This window comes from Colias philodice, chromosome 13 (genome assembly GCF_061535455.1).
Source record: "Colias philodice isolate Cphi_HAF_F1 chromosome 13, ilColPhil1 Martin Lab GWU primary, whole genome shotgun sequence".
Lineage (NCBI taxonomy): Eukaryota > Metazoa > Arthropoda > Insecta > Lepidoptera > Pieridae > Colias > Colias philodice.
The window spans coordinates 8,654,751-8,671,121 of record NC_143098.1 but is presented as its reverse complement, the minus strand read 5'-3'; the positions used below and the strand labels follow the sequence as shown (position 1 = coordinate 8,671,121).

Genomic DNA, 16,371 nt, shown 5'->3' with positions numbered 1-16,371 from the left:
AAGTTACATTTATCGACACTAATGTAATAAAGAAGAGTCTTGCTTTTTTTCTCTTTATATCTCTGCTTAACCCGGGCGAAGCAACTTGTTTAAAAAAATCATAAATGATTAAACAATAACAACTGTCTACTAAAATAATACAGTAAAATAATTAATAAAAAATATTCCTATATTTTCCATTGAGCACCGAATGGCCCGATCGGGCCACGACACAATAGATTTTCTATTGTGTCTGTGATTCCGCGGCCTGAGTTATTAAACACAGAAAAATAGAATAAGTACATACCTTATAATTGATGACGACGTTGTTCTTAGCAGTCATATAATCAGCGATGTTATGATCGACAATCAATCGAAGCAATCTATTGAGCAGCGTAAGATCGATCTTCTCGTATAACTTCTCGAAGCGCGACTCGAGTAGCACATTGCATTCGCCTTCACCGACCTCCCATACATCTTGCAGGTTGTTTATACCTGTATAATGTACATAATATGGATTAAAATTAGTATTGTTTGCCGTTTGGTACTAATTTATATCAAAACTGTTTCATTAGGATGGCGTGGACAATTTGGTGGGAATAAGATTGTAGGTAGTATTGTTTTTGGTTTTCATCTTATAAATTTTCGACATTCGCAAGTGAATCAAAAACTACAGAGTGCTTCAAGAGAACACAGAATCTTGAAATTTGGTACGAAACAACGTCATAAGGCGCATCCACAGTCCACACATGCGGCTTTTGGTTGCCGACGGCAGTTGGCTTGCGGCTACGATACGGAGTAGTAGGAATACGGTGTGGCAGCCGCCGGTAAAGCCAGCATGTGTGGATGCGCCATTATAGCACAGGTAGAGGAAAAATTGCGAAAAATAAAAAAATACGTCATAAAAACATACAATATAGCTGTGACACAAGCATTGTATTAAAATAAAGCCAAGTGCAGGTGATCAACCAAGGTGAGGTTTGTAACAAGGGGATGATATTTCTACACGAATCTCCATGCCACAACGCACACAATGGGCAATCACATTGGTTTCTTCTTTCTTCTTGTTCTAACATCTTCATATTTTGCAAAATCATTATAAATAATAATAGTTAAAAAAAACTAAAAAACACGCTTTTTATAGAAAACCTTCAAATTAGTGTATTGTCATCGGTCCTCAATAAATCTACAAAGTTTGAACGAAATCTGGCCGTTTAAAGTGGGTCAAAATCGCGCCCAAAGAAGTCGGTTACAAACAAACAAACAAACATACAGGTGATAATATAAAGCGTGTAAAAATGTTGTGAAGGTAACCATTAATTCCATGATAACAATTTTATAAACAGCGAGGGCTCTGTGGCCGCCGTTCACCCATGACGATAAACACACTTTACATTTTCTATAAACTATGTTACTAGCATGTAGCATACACATTTATCCCTTTTTAAAAAAAATAAACAACAACAATATACACCACAAAACCTGTTACTAGTCATACTTCATGTCCGTATTCCTCATGGAGGCAACAAACAATGTCAAACACATTATTTTTAAAAAAATGTGTGCGTGTACACACATAAGAAGTGAAACTTCTTTATGACCTTATAGTTCAAAATATAATTTACTATATGCAACTTTACAGAAATACGTCGATTCACGCGTGGTAGGGATAAGAAAAAGATGGCGCGTAGGCGTAACGGAAAAACGTCAGGCGTAACGAAAAAAATTTTACACTAAATTTTTTTCCAACCCCGATAAAGAAGTTTCACTTCAAAAATAAAAATAACAATACACATACCTTGACACCACTTATACACGAGCAGCGGCGAGGGCTCAGTGTCCGCGGGTTTCACCCACGGCGGCAACAGGCGACGCTTATCAGCCTCATACCAGAGATACTGGTCCAGATACGCGTCCGTTATCTTCTCGAGAGGCTCCACGTCGTACACGGGGACCAGGTGCGAGTACAGGTCCATGAATTCTATGCCCACCTGTGAATTGTGTGCTAATTAGATATGGAATGTAACAATGCTGATAGGAGCATGATAATTTTATATTTTACTAGAGGTCCACCCCAGCTTCGCCCGTGGTACATATTTCGCAATAAAAGGTAGCCTATGTCCTTTCTCGGGTATCAAAATATCTCCATACCAAATTTCATGCAAATTGGTTCAGTAGTTTAGTCGTGATTGAGTAACAGACAGACAGACAGAGTTACTTTCGCATTTATAATATTAGTATGGATAATGACAAATCTATTTTAATAATATTATTATTTATACAATATGCACTTTAACTATTATTTACTGAGTGTGTAACTTTCACATTCTCTCATCATAAAATTATTCAACACAATAATAAATAGTAATACTACTTATATTATAAACGTGATACTCTGCAAGAATATTATATGGGTTATGTTTCACAAGAAAATTTCGATGTAAGATATAGCTTATGGGAATGAACCTACCTCTCTAAAAGTTCTCTGCGTGAGCAAATGACGCTTAATTCTCGACAACGCTTCGTGCGGATTATCGTACGCCTGTTCAATCAGCCCCAGCTCCTCCCTTTGACTCTGGTTAAGCCGCGACTTCACACTGTAAGCTTCTTTCAATCTCTCAAGCGCCAGAATAAGTAATTTTGTGTCGTGTTTGTATGAGAGTGGGGGGAACGGTATGGGCGCGAAACGGCGAGACTCCAACCAGTGGACTGTTGTTGTGTAGATAGCTACGGCCTCCTCTGGCGAGATGTAGGGACCATCCTGAACAATAAGAAAAATAAGTAACAGCTTATCCTTGTAAAAAGTGCAAAATAAGTACTCATAAATATTTCACAATGAAATGAATGAATAGAGTTATAATTTCATTGCATAATTGCTGAATTCTTATAATTTGAAATAATATTTCCTTGTCTTTTCTTTCAAACATAAGAGATGTCAAATAATCCTGAAAATAACGTAAATTTTTCCTATCATCAAAATTGTATATAACAAACCTTTAGATAGTTATGTTGTCGCTCCTGTTCAGCCTTCAAGTACAACCGTGTCAGTCTACCGAGGTTCTTCTTACACACAGTCTTATCTACTGTCGCACCTCGTCGTATTCTCTCGCGGTTGTAATGTGCTGTGTTCGTCCACCAATCTGCCTTCATTTTGACGTAGCGGAGGATCATGTTCTCTATGGGCGTTGGTAGGCCGGGTACCTGGGTGTTTGAAATTTACTTTAGGATACATCATACTTATATGGAATAAATCATGTATTGAGTTAGAAATAGAAGTCAGGCAGCCAATGAACACAAAGTTTAATCCATCAGGCCCGGAATCACAGACACAATAGAAAATCTATTGTGTCGCGGTCTGATCTGGCCGTTCTGGGCTCAATGGGTTAATATGAATTTTTGTTTAATTTTTATATGCTCCTTCTATTTCTTATTTTCAATAGACTTTTTTCAGATATTTTCTAATAAAATAGCTACTTCAAATAGTGATTTCGTATGAAATTTAAACTGTTTTCATTGTATATTTCATGCTTGCTAGTAAACATGCTACATGGCCGAAAAAAAAATCAAACATTCCATCATTAGACAGAAAATACCTTTCCTATCAATTATCATTATAATATATATTTAGTTACAAACCTTCCAAGGAATATTCGCCTTCCAACACCTCCAGGCTTCAGACAGATGCTGCAGAATAGTCCTCGCCTTATTCTGCTTGATACCTTCCGGCATCATGTCCACAATGTCGTGCATGACCGACGCGCGCAACTCGAGGTCGAAGTGGGACTCGACGCGCTGCTTGGTCACCGTTTTAGCGACACCTATGTGTAAAAAAAACATATGAGGTAAAGAATATTATGAAGAAATAATTTTTAATACTTTTGGTAAAATCTATGAATACTTTGTTTAAACAAATAACTTACCAAGTGCAGTTATAAATCATTATTATATGCAATTTATAAAGTATAATTTTAAGGCCCGATTTTTCAACGCTTGAATAAAACTTATTCGTTGAATAATGTATTAACCTACCATTTCAAAAATGTATTCTTTGCCCGTCTTTGACAGTTTACAGGTGACATTTTAATAGTGTAATACTTCATTAGGCGGATAAGTTCTAACCATGGATTTAAAAATCGGCCCTTAAAGGATAAAAAAATTATTCAAACAATAGTTTTCATAAAAAATAATCATTCATAATTATCATCTTAGGCTTACTTTAATGTTTCAAGTCTCACCTTTCGAGTGTCGTCCCTCAAACTGCCTGGATAGCAAGTTGCCCAGCCATCTCTCCAATAGTGGTGTAATGCCTCTCATAAAGAATAGCCACACTCGCCAACCGGGCGCCCAGAAACCACATCCAGGACCTTTCGACACTGGGCCCTAGTAAGAATATAATTGAAAATTTAACATACTATAAATATTTTGAATATTGTAGTCAATATTAGATTATTGTATGTACTTTACAACAAAAATACTGTCTGAAAATAGATAGCAGCAATAAACAAAATTACAAGACGTAAGTTTGTTAAAGTTATAAATGCATTTTAAAATGACTGTTGTCACAATTTTAAAATGGACTGTTTGGCATTTGAGGCATTAAAATCAATAAATTCATTCAAATCATTCATGAGAATTTAAAAATTATAAAAAGATTAAACTTAGACTCACAGTATTGAATCTGTAATAGATGAGATGTTTCAAATCCTTGCACATCCTGATCTGTCTCATGAGCTTGTATTTATACCGATACATGCCGGTAAGCTGGCCGACGTGGGCAAATATGTATTGCAGACCATCGGCCAGTTGGAATGAGTCCACATTGTTAAGTCGGTATTGTACATGAGAGTCCACTATAAGTTTCGTAAGTCGGAGTATTTCACGACACAAGTGGAATGCTGAAAAATATTATATGATGATAATGACTTATTTGAATAAAAACTAAACAAGAGACACATTTTCGTATGCGCAAGCGCACACTTTTGTGAAAATATCAAAAGTAAGGAGCATTTAATATTCTGAATAAGTGTATTTTAAAACAAAATTTATAAGTAACCTAATGTAGCCTTACCATTTCCGAACCGCGATTTCTTTCTCTCTTTAGTGGTGAGTGTTTTGACGGGCTTCAAGTTGAAGTTATAATCAAGATGGAGATAATTAAGGTTCTTTCTGTGAATGAGCAGGTTCAGCATATTATAGCCTTGTCTGCACACTTGGAGACCAGCCTCCACCCAGTCCAGTGTTGTCGTTTGGAAGAATTTCGTTGATTTGAACGAGCGGAATAAGTATCTGTTAAAGAAAAAATTATTAATTTACCATTTTGGGTCATTTTTATATGAAAAAATTATGTTTACATAAAAACTAGAGACTTACCGCTTCTTCTGCGGCTTTGGTGGACGATGTTTCAGCGCATTAAGTACGTAATATTTCAGTAATTTCTGATACGAAACTCGCACTTTTACAGGTTGTCCTGGCGGACAATGTTCTTTGTACCAGGTCTTTACGAGCGGAACATCGATGGCACGGCGACAACGACCTGTATTAAAATTACAGAATTAACTATAAGAAATCTGAAAAAATTGTGAGTGAGAAATGAGATCATTGATTATTAATAATTTGTGTAAAAATTTGGAAGTCGACTTGAATAAAACATAAGTATTGACTTATACTAAATAATAACACTGATCTTACCTGATCTCATATTGAATGGCCTTGGTGCCCATAACAAAGCAATACCATTTGCTGTATTATCTGTATACAATGCAGTCTCTTGCAAGAAGGGAGTCACTTCCTCTGGCAAAACAAATTCTTCCTCATCAGGCACAGGATCAAGAGATTTGACGGTGTGTCTGTGTGAAATTGGATTGATAAGAGGATCAAAGTAGAACGCTGGTAAATCTGGATCTTCTGTTTTGATGTATACCACATTTGGTGTATGATACCTGCAAAGATAAGATACATTTAATATGAAGACTGATTAAATTTTATACATTGAAAATAAATCATAGAATATATTATATAAAATGAACATACCATGACAATTGTACAAAATGTGGCAAATTATTATACAAATATGGGAATGCAATTCTGTACTCAGTTCTGATTGGTTGCCGAATGATGATCTTGTTTATGTCATTAAATTCATTCCAATCCTCATCTCCAGCAGAATTGTCTTTTACCAGAGGTTCAAATTTAGGTCCTCCAGGTATTGCCATATTCAGAGCCTTTGCAGTGAAGAAACTCTTGGAATCAAACAGATAGAAATAATTATCGTCCACTAAATCTGTTAGCAACTGATTTGCAAGTCGATACAATGTCGCCATTTGCGGCAATGTCAAATTCCATTTCCTGTATGTAGAACCATTGACATGAACTGTTCCCAGTAGTGGTTTGTGATCGTAAAACCATGAAGCAACAGCGCCGTCTTCATCCGGGTCCAATTCTATTTGAATTGGCTCTAGAGGTTCCACATCTAAAATATTGTCAGCATAGTCCAGTGGAGGTTCCTCATCATCAAATGGGGGGAATCTCATTCTCTTAAAGTGTCTACGATCTCGCTTCTCGCGACGCATCATGATCCACATTGTACCCCATTGTGCTATATACACTGGTTCTATGACCCATGGAATTTCATTAACAAAGGTAATGGCTCCCGTAATGTGATAAAGAACTTTAACATCTCTGATTTGCTCCCAGGGCATGGGCATATTTTCAAGAAGCTTCATCACAGCATGTGGCATGTATTTAAGTGCACCGAGATACACACGCTTGTCATGTCTGTATTTTCGGCTAGTCATGTCACCATGGTCACGAATAATTTTACGAATGTGTTCAGGTGGCATATCTTCCTTCTGTGCGTCGACGAAACCGAACTTTCGCTTTTCGGCGAAACGTTTTGACTGCAGTTGGAGCCATTTCGTAGCTGTTGAAGGAAAATAAAATGAACTTCCTATATCAATTACTAAAACAACAAATTCTTCAAAAAAGTAGTGCAGTAGTCCCAAAATTTACTGATTAGAACCAATTTTTTTACAACTACTTAAGCTGGCAGGCTGTGACACAAACTTATAAATTAAATAGTATTAAAATAAATGTTTGCAACAACAGCACTTTCCACTGATACTAGAATGGAAAACTAATATCCATTGCAAATAATTTACCCCACAGGAAATAGTTTCAACAACAATCTTTAATTGAGAAACCTTAGTGCCTTAAATGGGAATAAGAAATAATAAGCAAATAATAACTAATAACTAGCAAATTTGTTATGTTTGTTTTCAATCCCTTTTATTATAAGGGTGTTTAGATTAAATTGATATATGATTATGAAAGATGATTACAAACTTGTTAACTGCCCTGTCTATGATGCTCAGAGACAGAAAATGTTCATTAAATGAAAAATTCCCACACAACTTTTGCACGAATAAAAACCCTCATGTATTGTGGAAATGAAGAAATGCAACAAACAGACAGCAGGTAGTGAATTTGCTTTATACTATACTAGCTTACCGCCCGCGGCTTCGCCTGCTTTGTATAAAACCTAATAAATTATATACTAAAACCTTCCTCTTGAATCACTCTATCTATCAAAAAAGCCCGCAAATCTGTTGCATACTTTTAAAGATTTAAGCATACAAAGGGACATAGGGACGGAAATAGCGACTTTGCTTTATACTTTAATATATATGTAGTGATTGAAATTTCAAATTAATAATTGCTTATATTTAGTAGGGTGTCTAGTGTTTGATAAATTCTACATATTAATATGTATGAATGTATAAAAGTTCAAAGTTGCATGATAATTATAATCACCATGTTGTTCCCTGTTTACTCGCAGGGAGATGAATGTACAATGTTAATTAAAAAGTAGTTGAGAGGACTGTTACCTATTCTACATAAATTTTATAATGTTATTCAGCTTATAGTGAACACTTAGAACCTAGCATGACCTAGTTTGCGTATTTGTGATCCGTAACTAATTCAATAAATAAGAAAAATAACAAATTGATCATTTAAGATTTTAGTATAAACAATCATTCATTTTATAAGCATTATCATAATCATTCATTTTATAAAGTAGCAGAGAATCAGAACGATAAACAAGTGTTATTTTTTCGATACAAACATAAATATATAACCTAAAAAGTTCAACAAGCTTTGCTTAAATAGAAAGAAAGGTGCTCTGATACTCACTCTTTTCTTTTATCTTTTCCTCGGGTATGTGATGAGGCTTCGGTGGTTGACTTGGGGGCACTGGCGGTGCAGCTGCAGCGGCGGCTGCATGCGCCTGCAATGCTGCTTGCTGAGCCGCCGCCAACTGCTGCTGGGCCATCATTGTGGCCCAGGGGTTGGGACCCAGCAAATACGGCGGCAGCGACATGGCTGCTACCTTTCTATAAACAAAAACGCGTGGTACACTATACGCTCATCCCTCATACAACGACCGGCAACCAATCAATAAAACTTGTTAACTCACTTTGCCTTTTACTCTATAGTTTATAAAGTTTATTGAACAATCGCTATAAATAACATTGAATAAACTGTTTTAAATTTCACATGTTTTCACTGGTAAAATTCAACGCAAAAAGCCAAAAAGCCAAACGACAAACGCAGCCATTTGCATTTTTGGCATGGACATAAAATAAAACATATTGTCTTTGTTTTTCCCAGGGTTACCATTTTATCGATACTCATAGAGAAAATAAGTATTTCTGTTTTATTTCTGTGGTATTTCTAAACTTCTTTTTCACAATTTCACAATAATAATTCTTCTTTGTGTTTTCTTTATTGTTTCTATGATGCATTTTGAATGCTTAGCACCACACTAAGCACAATACATATTATATTAAAATTAATAAATTTATTTAATGTATATGATATTGATCACATATTGATTTATATCACAGAACAGTAAAGTAGATAGAAGTGTGATGTGGGCGTGGCCCACGTGTCAATGATAAGTTTAGATCACCTAACTTGCTCTCAGTTGTGCGCAGAAGAATATTCGAGTCGGTTGTCAGCTGTCAAACCTTTTTTCCATATTTATTCATTTTAATTAGGACGTGTTGTTCGGTATAAAGAGTGCAAAAATGATAGCAGACGAAATAATATCAGCAATGAAGGCATTTCATACCGTCGGTAAGTCTTATTTTAATTTATTTTAATTATATTTTATGTTATAACTTCGCTTGTCGTAATTTGTCAAATATCTAGTCAAAATGAACCTTAATCCATAAGAAATTAGTACTATAATAGATTGAACAGCAAACAAGACTTTCTGGAATATTATTGCAATAAACAAACGAATGTCACTTTAGTGATGCTTGTGGTGCATATCGACAGTATCGATACTTTAGAAAAGACAAACATTATAAATATTAAATTTTATTTTATTTTTCCTTAGCTTTCATTTGTCTAATTTATTTATAGATTTCCCAAAGAGGCTAATTTAAAAGAGAAATGGATAAATGCAACGTGACGAGTTAACTGGATGCCGAACAGTACTAAGCGGTCTAACAAAGGCCACCGATACATCAAACCTACAGCAGTTCCAAGATTTAAAATAATGCATATTTTCTGTTTGTATTTTGTAAATATAGATTTATACTATTCTATTCCGTTTTTTATTTAATAATAATAATATAAAAAGACGTACTTAGTAGTAATAAACATACTCCAAAATGTGACGCATTATACTATACTCATATAAAAGAAAGAAAAAAAAAATACACAAAAAATATTTATTTGAGAATTTTCGATAACAAGGCTGACATCCCTCAGAGCATAGCATCAGATAAATATCAAGTTAATGTCATTAATGTTGAGTGACACAAATTTCAACCTTATCTCTATGTGTTGCGTTTCAAATTTATATCTATCGAAAACTAACGCCCTCTGTTGTGGAGTAGCTGAATGTTTTCGAATTTGGAATTTCTGTGCAATGAGAAACAAAACAGCTAATATACCTAGGGATGTTATACTAAAATAAACCGTAACATGGTGCGTTAGGGTACATATTGAAATGCTGAATTTATAACCTATGTGTGGGTTTGGCGACACTGGTTTTCATACTAATTAGACATTACAGCACTTCTATATGTTTTTACTGTTCTGTGATTTATATAATGTGTTCATTCAATCAGAATCATACGTATATTTTTAAAAATTCTCGTCTGTGCATCCCCTACCTTTTACTTAACATCGGTCAATTAGTTTATAACAAAAGTTTGAAATATAATACCTACCTACCTTAGAGTATATATTACAATAGTATTAGATATTATATACTCTAAGCTACCTACTTTCCAAGAAAGAAAAAAAAATGCAATTCTTGTTAGGGCGAAACAAGGTGCGAAAGCTTTTTAAAAAAATTTGCTTGTTTTTTTTAAACTGCCATAGTTAGGTTCTTTCTTCGATTTCAAACTATTTCCGTACCAAATTCCATGCCATGTCCCATGGCCATGGACCCATGATGACAATCGGTTCGTATTTGTATTTTCTTTGATCGGTTCAGTCGTATAGGCAAGAAGGAGACAGACAGACATATTCGCATTATTTTGTAATATTAACTAAGGGAGTAGGGAATAGGGATATTAGAAAAATTACTATCCCGGTAAACGCCGTCAAACGTTGTTCTGCTTTACTCTTATCACTTAGGGGGATAAAAAAATAGTATTTTCCTTAGATTAAGACCAATCCATAATCTAAGGTATTTTCCTATTTCAAACCTACTTGATATTATGCACAGAAAACATGGCTTGTAATTTCTACATTATATCATTTTGTAAAATGTAAAACAATAGCACAGTGGACTACAGTAGTTAAAAAATAGAAAAAAAGAAAATAGTATAGTTAGAGCTGTTAAAATTTTGTATTAAAATTAACTATAATCTACATAATATCCCGAAAAGCAGGTGGTGGAGTGAGCACAAGATTTTCAAAGTGAATTTCATTTGTTATTTCATTAATGGTTTCTTCCATCAGTTCTTCATCGCTGGATAAAATTTCACAGCTTTGTTTTGAGTTTGAACTACATTCTTCTATCCTTTGGGTTAAAGCTTCAGCCAAATCTGAATCAGTTTCAGATTCTTTACTAGAACACTGAATGTAATTATTCATATTTGATTGTGATTCTAGTATATCATCGTTTACGTTCAAATTGTTACTGTTGTCTATTCTTTTAGACGAATCTTGCTGATTAACGGAAATTTTATCGTCATCATAAAAATTCATACTTTTATTACTCACTCTTAACTCATTGGAATGGTGTAATTCAAGGTCAGCTCCTGGATTTCTTACATTTTCATATATTCTACATACCAGTGATTTACAGCTATCATCGTTTTTAGCATCAAGAGTATCCGTAGTATTCAGAAAAGTATTGAGTAATTCTGTTGAAAATTTTACTGATGTTGGATTCATGTTTTTATCTATTACAATTTCCTCGTTGTTATTACTTATACTACTATTCATCACGTTTTTATCATATTGCGCTCTTTCTTCATTATTGCCAGAATTACTATCAGAATTAATAACACTCGACCCTTCTGTTGTATTTTTCGTGTTTAAAATTGTTATATCATTGCTGCTTTGCATCCTTAGCTTTTCTACTAATTCTGTATTTTCTTGCGCGAATTTTTTAACTACACTTTCCAGATTAATATTGGGATTCTGCCTCTTTTCTTGTGCAATTTTAGCATTGATTCCATATACAGTACGATCATCGCATCCATTGTCTATTAGGTAATGTTGGGGCTGAAAAAATATTTTTACATCAGTTAAGTATTATTAATTGCCATTAAACCTGAGGATTTGTATTTAATTTTTATGCAAACCTTTTTCCTTGTTGCAATTAATTGAGCCAGTTCCTTAGCCAGGTTCACGGTTTCTTCAGGCAAATTAGTTTTAGCCGCTAAGGCTAAGCCGTAATTTTCAATTTTGGATATTCCTGATTCGATTTTGTGTTGATAAATGAGCCTTTTTTCTGAGTTTTCCGTGTCTTCTTCTGCAACAGCTGTATGTCGGCTGAAAATTTATGTAATTTTTGTTTTTATCGAGGTTTCATTCCATACGATGTCGATGAAACTTAATAAAAGCGTTTTTAAGCATCATTTACTTAACAACGTTGAAATACAGGTCTTCCAGTCTAGTAAGATACATGAAATGTGTTGTAAAAAATGTGAATGCTTCGCTTGCTATTAGCTCTTCGCATATTGCCCATGCAATGGTCGTACCTTCTTCGACTGATGTGCCTCTAGAATATTATTTGTTAATTTTTAATATTTTCTTATACATACTTACTTACATATCAGACATTTTATTTTGGTAGGCATTTTATGATGGTCTTACCTACACAACTCATCTATAATAACCAAGCTACATCGAGTAAGCCCTTTCAATATGTGTTGGATTTCTTTCATCTACAATGAAAATGACGATAAATAATCCTCATAAATTTTTAGGAAACAGTTTTATTACAAAAAATTAAGAATTTTTAGACCTCAATTACGTATGTGGAAGCGTTTAACTCGACGCTATCATTAAAACCTATCCTGGAAAAAATACGGTCGCAAAGTCGCAGAACAGCATTAGTGGCTGGAATGAAACAACCTAACTGAAAGGAAAAAAAGTTAATTTACTAAAGCTAATAATTATTAAAGTACTATTGAAATAATGATCAAATACTTAGTAAGCTTACCTGAGCCATAACTTGCATGATAGCTATTTGCTTGATGTAAATACTCTTTCCTCCCATATTCGGTCCCGTAATTATTGTAAAATTATATTCAGGACTTGCAAACTGAAACATTTCAACCACTATTAACATAAAATCAATAAAATGAAATATGTCTAGGTACAGATATTTAATTTGAAATAAAAACTGTTACCACATCATTAGGAATAGGCATAACTTGACTATTATAGTCTAAAAGAGGATGCACAGAATTCCTAATATCCATATAGTCGTTAAATTCTGGACGAATGTATGAGCCAACTGTACTAATCTTAAAAAAAATACACACACAAATTAATTTACAATTTCAAATGTTAAAAAATTAAGAGACAATCAAATAATATTACTTGCGCTAAAGCTATCAGAATATCCAACTCTGCGACATTTTCACAAAGCTTGTAAAGACTTGGCATAAAAGGTCTCAAGTCCTTCAGTAGGGCAGAAATAACACTAAAAAGGGAAAATGAAGACATGGTATTTTATTTTCGATATGTAGGTCTTTTTGAGAAGGTACTATAATAAAACAATTTTCCATACATATTACTCATTTTCTGAATTTCATTAAGAGCTTCTTTCGCTTGGTGGTCAAGTACAACTAGCTCTTCTGTTGTCATTGTCACAGACGATCCATTAAAATGTACCTACAAAATACTTAATTTACTTGAAATAGATGACAAAATAATTTTTAATAGAGCAAGTAGATCAATATATTATCAACCTGTATAAAAATTGCAGGTAAATCGTTAACATTGAAATCTCTCCTGTTTTTAGGAGCAACAGGTAAAACAATATGAAATCCTTTCATAACATTTTGATTCAATCGAATGGGTAAATCATAAGTCTCGCTAAGTTGTTCAACGATCTTTTGGATATCTTCAATGAGTTCAGAATACGTTCTTCTAGCTACATCTAGAAGGCCATTGATTTCTGGTTTCACAGCAAAGCATCTCTGAAGACTTCCCATAGCACCTTTCTCTAGGTGGGCATCATCCAACAAAACACCCCGTATACGTTCTGCTATTTCATTGTAATGTGGGTTTTCAAAATCCTAATAACATAAGACTTCATTAAACATTACATATGATATAATAAACATTACATACATAACAATTTACTGGGAAAGGAAAACAGAAACGCGCAAAAGGATTTGCAACGGTACCATCTTAATTTTCCTAAGTCGACCACTCTCAGCTGGTTTCAAAGCGTCTACCAAATTTGGGACCATATCCATAGTAGTTTTCAAGAGAAGCGTTTGATTCAGCTGCGCTTCTCCATGTTTATCCATTTGTTGGTTTGTCTCTATGCAGAGTAATAGAATTTTATCTATTTCAGACAATTTCTTTATAGTGTCCTAGATTAAGAAAAATAGAAGTTTTTTGTAGAAGGACAGAATCAACCATTGATATAACAAAGTTTTATTTGAAAAAAAAAAAAACGAATTTGAGGAATAAAAACGCATTGATACTTGTAACCCAGACATAATTCCAGAATCATTTTCAATCAGTTCTTGCACTGCATCCAATCTAGCTTCAATAAATTCCTTTTTACAAGAAGGTTGGAGTATCGCAGCTCTCAATGCCCTTATACCACCTACAGTGTAAGTTGGACCAAGAACACCGAGTAAACAACAAGTTGGCCCTGCTGATGGTACTAAAGGCTGAACAAGCTCTAATTGTGTTGCTGTACCTACATCTACGAGTAAATAAACGACATTTTTATTGGGTGAATTAAATTCAGAACTGTAGAAAAAGTTACATTGATTTTAGGTACCAATAATCATTGTATTCTCAGATGAATGATATTCGATTTTAATAGATTCTCTGGCAAAAACTATGCATTGTATGTACTCAACATATTTGAGCACCGCTGCAGCAGCTGTGAGTGCGTAAAACCTGAAACATGGTTATTGTTATCATAGAGAATATAATCATTAAATAATATCAATAATTCATATTTCATCATTATCATAATCATGACTTATGCAATATTTAATTTTCCTTTGCCCCCTCTCTATTATACCTCATGCCTCAGCCAAGCCTCAGCCTTAAAAAATGTCATCGTACTTAAGTCATCAAAATATGATAGGTAAAAATGAATTTAATGCCGCAATAAATGAAATACTTTAGACCGGGAGATACTGACACAAAATTTCGAGTCATTTGTAACAGGATGGCGGTTCTACAGGGGTCTTAGTACGCAATGACAAAAAGAAAAATGATGGTGTGAACGCTGGTACCGGTGGGTTAGTCGCGTGGGCGTTAGTCGAACTCGTCGGAAAAATAGCGAAAGACAAACGATTTGTAACACAAAAATTTTAGAATTTACCGATAGCCCATAAAAAAGAAGTAGGCGGTAGTGTCATGCCATACTTTTCCGGTATGACTTACAGCCCGCCATACCGACGCGAATGTGTTGATTTAAAAAAAACAATTATTCAACCATTTGTACCAAGCTAACTTTTGCACAGGTAACCATCGTCGTGCAGCCATTTACGAAAATCGCCATGCCATACTTTTCGGACGATTCCAAATGGTCGCCATACCGCCGAAAATCTGCAAAATTTTTTTATTTCGCCTATCTTTTTGTACCAGTATTGCATTTGGCTTTTTGGAGAGTATTTGATAAAATGTGACCATTATTATATTTGCCATACTTCTAGTAGGGGGAAAAAGTGCTGTCATACTTGAAAAATAAATTTATTATTAATTTATATAAGTGAAGATTTCCAACACCTAGATCTTTGAAATTTTGTATTTATATTCGTTGATCCTCAAACTTACAGGAAAAATAAGTGCCATACTGTTACAAATCGTTTGACTTTCGCTATTTTCCGACGAGTTCGACTAACGCCCACGCGACTAAGCCGCCGGTACCAGCGTTCACACCATCATTTTTCTTTTTGTCATTGCGTACTAAGAACCCTGTAGAACCGCCATCCTGTTACAAATGACTCGAAATTTTGTGTCAGTATCTCCCGGTCTACTTGATAAAGGTATGATAATATTATATGAATGAATTAAAATTAAATATCACGAAGAAATTATCTATTATTGAGAATAATCTATAAGTAGGTAGTTTTATGTTTAATGATGATGAATATGACGATTTAGGTACTTATGCAATACTTGAAGGTAGACTGCGCTATATTGTGGCGCACAAAGTGATTGTATTTGCTGTCTTCCAGTCGCATCATTAAAATGTCGTCTTTGCACAGCTGTTAAATTGATCAGAGGATATTGATCTTTGATCAATTGGTACAATTGGCTGGGCTGTATTCCTTCACAGAATGTATGCGGGACAATTATCTAAAAATATCGCATGAATTTTTAAGGATATGCCAGCCATTATCTATTTAATCAGAATAATCTTATCCTGCACTGTTGCACGTGTCTATATTTACAAATGAAATGATAAATGCCACTTGACTAGCATAGCCACTTGAGAATAAGGGGCTCTCAGGTTACAAAAAAAATTTTATGCTTATCAGTCCGTGTAACAACCGTGCCCATAAATTATACCTGTCGTAAAGCTTGCCCTATTCAAATTTGGTTGAGTATCTGTGCCACAGCTGTCACATTTATTATCTGGAGAGAACCAGAGACTACTTTAGAACAAAGGTTCATACAATTTGACGTCCTGTTTTAATGACAGACCAGTTTCAA

The 16,371-nt window shown here is 34.4% G+C and overlaps 2 protein-coding genes and 1 long non-coding RNA gene across 5 annotated transcripts in view; 1 reads left to right on the top strand and 2 right to left on the bottom strand.

The window, feature by feature from the left end:
• Positions 1–8,620, bottom strand: part of Prp8 (pre-mRNA processing factor 8) — a 31,347-nt gene extending 22,727 nt beyond the window's left edge. Inside the window, exons 1-13 of one of the 3 annotated variants that reach the window (XM_089702662.1) lie at positions 8,453–8,620; positions 8,170–8,369; positions 6,010–6,898; positions 5,668–5,918; positions 5,350–5,512; positions 5,048–5,265; positions 4,648–4,874; positions 4,215–4,359; positions 3,616–3,797; positions 2,974–3,180; positions 2,450–2,740; positions 1,778–1,970; positions 287–474 (exon numbers count right to left, since the gene is read on the bottom strand). In XM_089702662.1, coding sequence (XP_089558788.1) covers positions 287–474; positions 1,778–1,970; positions 2,450–2,740; positions 2,974–3,180; positions 3,616–3,797; positions 4,215–4,359; positions 4,648–4,874; positions 5,048–5,265; positions 5,350–5,512; positions 5,668–5,918; positions 6,010–6,898; positions 8,170–8,356 — 3,141 coding nt within the window. In that variant the 5' untranslated portion in view covers positions 8,357–8,369; positions 8,453–8,620. Of the gene's footprint in view, positions 1–286; positions 475–1,777; positions 1,971–2,449; positions 2,741–2,973; positions 3,181–3,615; positions 3,798–4,214; positions 4,360–4,647; positions 4,875–5,047; positions 5,266–5,349; positions 5,513–5,667; positions 5,919–6,009; positions 6,899–8,169; positions 8,370–8,440 lie in introns of all 3 variants that reach the window. The other 2 variants (XM_089702661.1, XM_089702660.1) reach the window with 2 other exon arrangements.
• A 250-nt stretch (positions 8,621–8,870) lies between these two features.
• LOC149483561 (uncharacterized) lies at positions 8,871–9,590 on the top strand. The gene is made up of 2 exons (XR_016316536.1): positions 8,871–9,114; positions 9,406–9,590. It is a non-coding gene; the product is annotated as an uncharacterized LOC149483561 (long non-coding RNA).
• Positions 9,591–10,866: 1,276 nt separating this feature from the next.
• On the bottom strand, positions 10,867–13,995 carry LOC149483560 (mutS protein homolog 4-like). Its single transcript, XM_089702917.1, has 11 exons — positions 13,869–13,995; positions 13,428–13,757; positions 13,247–13,350; positions 13,057–13,159; positions 12,864–12,980; positions 12,674–12,775; positions 12,476–12,589; positions 12,325–12,395; positions 12,092–12,229; positions 11,811–12,000; positions 10,867–11,730 (listed from the first exon to the last, which is right to left on the bottom strand). Exons 1-11 carry the CDS (start codon positions 13,992–13,994, stop codon positions 10,867–10,869), a joined length of 2,259 nt encoding a protein of 752 aa, XP_089559043.1. The 5' UTR covers position 13,995.
• Between the last annotated feature and the right edge of the window lie 2,376 nt (positions 13,996–16,371).

Bases quoted from the DNA above. Each gene is read 5' to 3' on its own strand.
- LOC149483560 (XM_089702917.1), bottom strand. From the start codon at position 13,994: ATGGATAAACATGGAGAAGCGCAGCTGAATCAAACGCTTCTCTTGAAA. The intron at 12,981-13,056 runs GTAATATTATTT...ATTTTTTTTAAG, and splicing joins TTCTGATAGCTTTAGCGCAA to ATTAGTACAGTTGGCTCATA. The intron at 12,001-12,091 runs GTAAATGATGCT...ATAAATTTTCAG, and splicing joins CTGTATTTCAACGTTGTTAA to CCGACATACAGCTGTTGCAG.